Source organism: Setaria viridis, chromosome 2 (genome assembly GCF_005286985.2).
Source record: "Setaria viridis chromosome 2, Setaria_viridis_v4.0, whole genome shotgun sequence".
In the NCBI taxonomy this organism is placed as follows: domain Eukaryota; kingdom Viridiplantae; phylum Streptophyta; class Magnoliopsida; order Poales; family Poaceae; genus Setaria; species Setaria viridis.
Window position 1 is genome coordinate 9,685,678 of NC_048264.2, and position 7,255 is coordinate 9,692,932.

Here is a 7,255-nt window from a genome sequence, read left to right on the forward strand (position 1 = left end):
TTAATGAATGCATCGCGTTTTTTTAAAAGGTAACGCATTGCTTTTTTCAGTTGTTTGCTGCGCGCGCGTGAAGCGCATGCGTCCAATTTTTTTTCTTTTCCGATTAAAAATTACTACGCCCGGTATCTGCCGAGTGCCGTCCGTGTGGAAAGCCCGAGGATTCGGCCGCGGTGCCCGTAAAAAAAAAACAAAAAAGATTCCGCCGCCGGACCCGCGCATCGGGCACCTGACGGATGACGTCACCACTCACGCACCCCCACCAGCCGGACGAGCCTCTTCCCTTTCCTATATGGCCGGAGCGAGACTAGCAGCCAGACTCGCAGCCCACTCCTCCACCCTGCTCCGGCCCCCGCCCCCGCACGCCGCCGCCGCCGCCGTGCGCCGCCGGCTGTGTTCCCCTTCCTCCTCGCAGCGAGGTAAGCTTCCGGCCCCCCACCTTCCCCTTCTTTGTCGGACCTGGTCGCCCCCACCCTATGCTGTAGTCCTGCAGGGGGGCGCCTCCTGAATTTGCAAACCCCCTGGGTGCGATTGCAAGGATAGGATTGCTCGTTTGCGGCGGTGTGGGCTTGGTGCCCGTATGGTGGGTTCTTTTTCTTCTTTTGGGAGTTATACCGACGTATTGCGGATCGAATTGGACGGCCTTGGGATATGGGATAAGAAATCGACTGGAATGCCTGCAATCAGGAAGTGCCTGTGTTCCAACAACCACTGAATAAACAGCTTGAGCCTGCACATTACTGTTTACAGAGTACAAGGTACAGAGTTCTGTCGTTGCGCTAGTAAGGTTCAGAGATGAGTAGGTTCAGATTAGTTGGGTTGTTGTGCTTGTAACTTACACAGCCAGTAGTCATTAACTTATGCGGATCTTGGAGCAAGTGCCTTTGTTCAGTTAACTATATCTTCATCTGATTTACTGCTTTCTGGGATCTTTTGGCTCTAACATAAATCGGTCCAATTGTCTTTGTAGAAGCATTATTCTATTTCTATTAAATCGATACAAAACAATCGGTTCTTTTTAAAACTTCATTCAATAGATGGATGGATATTTTTGAGATCTTCATGATACTTTTCATTCTCTTTGAGGGAAATTGTGTCTCTGATTTCACAAAATATTTTGAATTTGGTTGCGTTGCTCATCATTGCAGGCCATTATTTGAAAATGGGTGATTCATGTGGGAGCAATAGCCATGGTGCTGTTACACGGGTGCTATTCTGTGGCCCATATTGGCCTGCTTCTACTAATTACACCAGAGAGTACTTGCAGAACTACCCATACATTCAGGTTAGTTTCACATTTTACATGGTAGATGGTACTATGCAAGAAACCTGCAGCTGTATGTATCTTGTGAGTGCTGAAATGAATATGATGTAGCTGATTGTCCATTTTTTAGTTTTATTTTGTAGTAGTAGGCTTCATATTACCAAACTCTGACATTTTCTGCATATGTGTTTGACTGATGCTGTGGGAGGGTTGCAATTTGGCATATGCATTGCTATATATTGTTTGTTTTCCTCTGCTAGTTACATTACGGCATGGTTTAAGTTTTTTTTTGGGCCTTTTAATGATGGTTTGACCTTCAGGGCAACCATGAGATGGTATAATGTCCTTGAAAAGAATAGAAAGCAGGGCATGCTATGCTTTTCCCCATGTCAGTAAGAGGAGAAATCTGATCAAATAGTATCATACAAATATCTGATGCTGATGTGTTTCATAATAATGAACCTCCTTTATAAAATGGTACAAAATTTTACATAATTTCCAAACTTTTGCATCGCAATTATAACAATGTCTTTTTTTATGCCAAGCATTTTACATTATTATTACAATTACTCTTACAGATGCAAATTTTTGAAAGCTCAGCGGTACTAGAAGTCCTGTAACTTAGGCTGGTCACTGGTTCGTTGTTTACATGTTTATTTGGAATAAGGTGTGTGGTGTCCGCGTTTTTCATTTTCTATTTGCACCATTTGGATAACATGAAACAAATTTTGAATCCTCATATTCTATTGCAGAAGTTTGACAGTATGTTCTTACCCCCACAGTCTAGAAATGAGCATAACTTTTTATGGGAGTCAAATTTTACTATTTCCATGCATTCTGCAGGTTGATGAAGTAGGTCTTGAACAAGTACTTGATGTTATTCAAAACTATCATATATGTGTAGTAAAAAATAAGCGTATAGATTCAGATATCATTGCCAAGGCAACTCAGATGAAGATTATTATGCAGTATGGTGTTGGGTTAGAAGGTGATTAGAACTCTGGTTTATCTTGTCTACTCAATCAATCTACCAACTTTACTAGTCCATCTCATATTAAGTTCACACTTTTCCGCAGGTGTCGATGTAAACGCTGCTACAGAACACAAAATCAAAGTAGCACGGATACCTGGAAGTACGACAGGAAATGCGGTGTCTTGTGCAGAAATGGCAATCTACCTTACTCTTGGTGTTCTGCGTAAGCAAGTACGTGTGTGTCGTATGGCTAGCTGCTTTGTCCATGTGCACGTTGGAAGTACTTTTCTTATGTTTCATTTTTTTAAAGCTTATCTTTGACGAACGCTAATACTTAATAACACCATTTTCAGTGTCGCATTATAGTTTGTACACTTTTCAAGTTATCGTGATTAGTCCTTGGTAGGTGATGCAAACAAGCATAATTACTCTGCTGCATTAGGTCCTTCATTTAACCTGTAATTAATATTTTTGGTATCCTGGGAGTTTGGATAAAGAAAGTGAATCCAAATGGAACTTTTAGTCGGAAATTTACAAAAATTATATGGTTCCTCCCCTTCTTTTTTCATTTCCAGTTACGTAGGTGCCAAGAAATCTGGCACTGACACATTGCCATAACTTGATAAACTATAACTTGGTTAGAATGCATTTTTGGAAAGGCTTTGATGTTGGTTAGAATGCATTTTTAGAGGTTAAAAGGAATGCAATGCTGCAAAAATTTGTTGCACATTGATTACTGTATTGAAATTACTACCTTTTTTCCTGGATATATGGCATCTTCAACTTTTTACAGCATTTGACATAAGGCTTTAATCATTGACTTTTCTAATAATGTATAAGCAAATATACAAAATGCAATACTGAATATAAATCTACCAGTATATTTCCATTTGCAAATCATAATAACTTTAGTTTCTAATAGTAATAGTGTTCAAGCTTTAGAAGTTTGAATGTGTATGCCCTAGTGACATCTATATAGGAACACAGCCACAGGGAGTCGTTTTTGGTTCAGGCGTGTCTTGTACTTATTTTAGTACCCAAAATTCCAGGCCATTAAACTAATCTTTGGTTTATCATGTACCGGTCCAGTTTTTTTTAATCATGTATATGTTGTAGATGATATGTAGTCATACCCTCCTAGCATTCATGAGAAGCTAACTTGTCTAAGTTTCATAAATAGAAGTTGGAGCCTGTCATATGTACTATGAACTAACCATGGTATAACATTGGGCATTTACCATGCAGAAGGAGATGGATACTGCTGTGAATCGGAAAGACCTTGGTGTTCCTGTTGGAGATACATTATTTGGCAAAACAGTATGCTCGTGGTGTATACATTGTTGCTTCTTTGATATACTTTCGAGGGAAAAAAATATCCCATTCATGTAGTTAATCATATTGTGATGTACTGTGTAGGTCCTTATCCTAGGATTTGGAGCCATTGGCATTGAAGTTGCCAAGAGGCTCAAACCCTTTGGAGTAAAAGTTCTTGCCACCAAAAGAAATTGGTCATCAGACACACTGCCATGTGGTAACTCCAAATTATGCCCTGCCTAAATATTTTTCTGTTCTGTTCCACTCACCAAAAACATTCTAGCGCAGATGTTGATGAGATGGTTGGCAAGAAAGGTGGTCCACAAGATATGTATGAATTTGCTGGAGAAGCTGACATTGTCATAACATGCATGGCCTTGAACAACGAAACAGTTAATACTTCTCTTGGTGCATTTTTTTTCTCTAAATTTCTTCCAGACAACCTCTACTTGACTTTGTTTAGAATGCCATTATCTTTACAGGTTGGAATTGTGGATCACAAGTTCCTTTCGTCAATGAAAAAGGTAAATGCTCATTTCCAACATACTGAATTACCGATCTCCAAGTTATCAGATTTCTGGGTTCATCATTTGATTGAGCAGGTCTTGTGCTATCTGCTGAGAACATATTTACTAGAAAATCTTTTGTAGAACAGAATATTAAAATAATGTTGGACGTGATTTTTTGTTATAGCCCTTGCGGCTGCTGAAGCAGCTCTGGGTGTCTCAATGGATTTACTTGAATCACCTTTACTTCTATGTAGGGATCATATCTGATCAACATTGCGAGAGGACGCCTCTTGGACTACAATGCAGTGTTTGATCACCTCAAATCAGGTCATTTAGCTGGTTTGGGCATTGATGTTGCTTGGATGGAACCATTTGATCCAGAGGATCCTATTCTGAAATTCCCAAATGTTATTATAACACCACATGTGGCTGGAGTCACTGAATACTCTTACAGAACAATGGCAAAGGTTTGCACTTGTTCTTTGCAAGGCCCATCGTTACTTCTATTGCTCATCTATCTTTCTTGAACATCGAGTAACTGTCAATTACTACAATTAAATAACAGTATGAATTGTACATTTAAATTCCTTGTATTTGTTAGATGTCATGTTTATAGAATCTCCGTAGGCTCAGATGAAAACACTAATGGGGAGAAAATCTTTTTTGCATAATTTAAAGTATCACAAAGCAAGAACCTTTTTCTTGAATAGAAGTTACTGTCATGAAGGTCTTTCATGATATTGTGTGCGCTATCGCACAGGTGTGCAACTGTGCGTGCACTGATTTCCTTGTGGGTTCCAACTTCAGTAACCCTATGGTTTTTGTTTACTTAGGCCCTGTTTGGCATGGCTCCAACTCCGGGTGGAGCTGCTCCACTCCAGAACTCCACATGGAGCCAGCTCCGCTCCAAAACTCCAGAACGAAAATGAGGTGTTTGGCTAGATGGGTGCTCTCAGCTCCAAAAAAGATCGATTTCAGTGTGGATTGCCATTATTGCCCCCCAATTAAGGCCCCACTTGTCATCCTCTCTATCCCATCTTCTTCTTCCCCTTTTTCCACTGCACTGTGCCGCACACGGGAGACCCTCCACGGGCGGCGGGGTGGGTAGTGACGGGGCGGCGGGTGGCGACGGGCGACGACGGGTGGCGAGCGGCGACGGGCGACGACAGGCGGCGGGGTGGGTGGCGACGGGCAACGACGGGCGCCGGGCGCGGTGGCGGGCGACGGCGGGCGGCGACAGGCGACGGGCGGCGGCGGGCGACGGGCGCGGCGGCGGGCGGCGGCGGGCGGCAACGGGCGACGGGCGCGGCGGCGGGCGGCGACGGGCGACGGGCGGCGGCGGGCGGCGACGGGCGACGGGCGGCGACGGGCGACGGGCAAGGCTCTGGCGGCGAGTGGGGCTCGGGAGAATAGAAGGGAGAATAGAATGAAACGTTTTTTTGTGTAACCAGTGGCATTGGTGGGTAATTACCCACCAACTCCACGAGAAGGTTTGAAAGAGGTTTCTGGAGCAGCAAAAGAGGTGCTCCAAAACTCTACCTCCATTTGCACTACAGCTCCATGGAGTTGGCAACTCCATGGAGTTTTGGAGTTGGGGTGTTTGGCTGAATTTTTTGATGGAGTTGCTGGAGTTTAGGAGTGGAGCCGTGCCAAACAGGGCCTTAACAGTTTTGAACTATACATTTGTGTCAATGGAACAACAATTCTTGTCATAAAACTTTTATCATGCAGTAAACATTAAAATTACTGTGCCACTTATTGCATATTGCCTTGTCATGTATAGAGAAAGTACTTCATGTTATAAACACATATCTGCGAGTTTCTGTGGCAGAGCAAAATTCTTATGGTAACTTTTACTCTGCCTCCTGCAGTCTGTTGGTGACACTGCCCTCCAGCTTCACTCAGGGGAGCCATTCACGGGAATAGAATTTGTCAACTAAAGTGCAGGCCATATTAGCTATTGAATTCAGATGAGAATTGCTGTTTCTGTAGGGAAATAATGAATCGGCAACTTTTAGGAACATGCAACAAGATGCTGTCATAAGTATACTATAGGGTGTGTGCATCCCCCGCTAGGTCGGGAGTGTTTTCAAGACTCTGCATCAACTCAATGTAATGCTCTTGAGAATTAATAAAGCTTTCTTTGTTGGGAAAAAATGTTGTCCCGAGTTGCAACAAGTTTGCTACCTAGTTTTGCCTAAACTTTCATGTTAATATTGTGTCACCCAATGCTAGCTGTAGCTGGATCCATTGCTGACATGGTAGGTCGGCTCCCTGGTGGCATGCTGGCAGCAATACTAACTTTTCCAAGGATATGAACTTATGATATCTGGACAAATAATAAACTAACAAGTCTTTGACAGAGCTAAAATACAGCCGGCTACGTTGGTCTGAAAAGATAAAATTTTCCTGTTTCTTTTTCTAAAAAGAATTTCAGAGCTGCTCCAAAGGAATGGCGCAAGGCCTAAACTCACTTATCATTCTGGTGGCTTGGGATATTTGGAAGCATCGAAACTCTTGTGTATTTGAAGGTTCTCTTCCTAACACCCAGGTGCTCCTTCAGGCTATAACAAATGAAAGCACCCTATGATGCTTGGCTGGAGCTTCTAAACTCAGTGAGTTGCTTGCTAGGTCACTTGCTCCAGCAGCTTAGACTGGGCGCTTCTGAATGTCCTTTTAGGGGTGTTGGTGTTGTGTTGTGTGTCTTTTGGTGTGTTTGGTACCTAGTCTGCAGCAACCGTCACCCCCAAAAGGTAATGAAACATCACAGTAATTCATCAGTTTCTGACTCTGCGTGCTGCTAACACATACGTTGTGCTGAACCTGAATCCAGCAGCAGGAAGTTCAGAGCCATGGTGGCGCAAGTACACGGAGCAGGCGGCGCCACTGACCGATGACGAGCTGGCGTTCCTGGAGATGAAGTCGTTCTGCAGCTTCACCGACCTGCTCACGGGCAACGTGTCCCTGCACAAGCTGGTCGCTGGCCACTCGTCGTCGGTTCCCGCCGCGTCTCCTGGGAGCAGAAGCGCCGCCGCCGCAGCGCCACCGGCCGGCGGGTGGCGTTCTTGCGGCGAGGCGAGTGCGATGGCCCTCCAGCCCACCTTCGCGCACGGCAGCGGCAGTAATCTTCTCCATGGCATGAAGTGATGCAGATGCCTAGCTGTGCCGGAGCTCAAAAGATCGTGCACACAATCTAGT

General features: G+C 43.9%; 1 protein-coding gene across 1 annotated transcript; it reads left to right on the top strand.

The window, feature by feature from the left end:
• Positions 1-256: 256 nt before the first annotated feature.
• LOC117846267 (uncharacterized) lies at positions 257-6,214 on the top strand. The gene is made up of 10 exons (XM_034727402.2): positions 257-416; positions 1,146-1,282; positions 2,105-2,249; positions 2,338-2,465; positions 3,480-3,551; positions 3,651-3,765; positions 3,837-3,940; positions 4,031-4,072; positions 4,312-4,524; positions 5,929-6,214. Exons 1-10 carry the CDS (start codon positions 290-292, stop codon positions 5,995-5,997), a joined length of 1,152 nt encoding a protein of 383 aa, XP_034583293.1. The 5' UTR covers positions 257-289; the 3' UTR covers positions 5,998-6,214.
• Positions 6,215-7,255: the final 1,041 nt, after the last annotated feature.

Excerpts from the sequence above, each read along its gene's own strand:
- LOC117846267 (XM_034727402.2), top strand. The coding sequence starts at position 290 with ATGGCCGGAGCGAGACTAGCAGCCAGACTCGCAGCCCACTCCTCCACC. Across the intron at positions 417-1,145 it reads CCCTTCCTCCTCGCAGCGAG|GCCATTATTTGAAAATGGGT; the intron begins GTAAGCTTCCGG and ends TCATCATTGCAG. Across the intron at positions 2,466-3,479 it reads TTGGTGTTCTGCGTAAGCAA|AAGGAGATGGATACTGCTGT; the intron begins GTACGTGTGTGT and ends TTTACCATGCAG.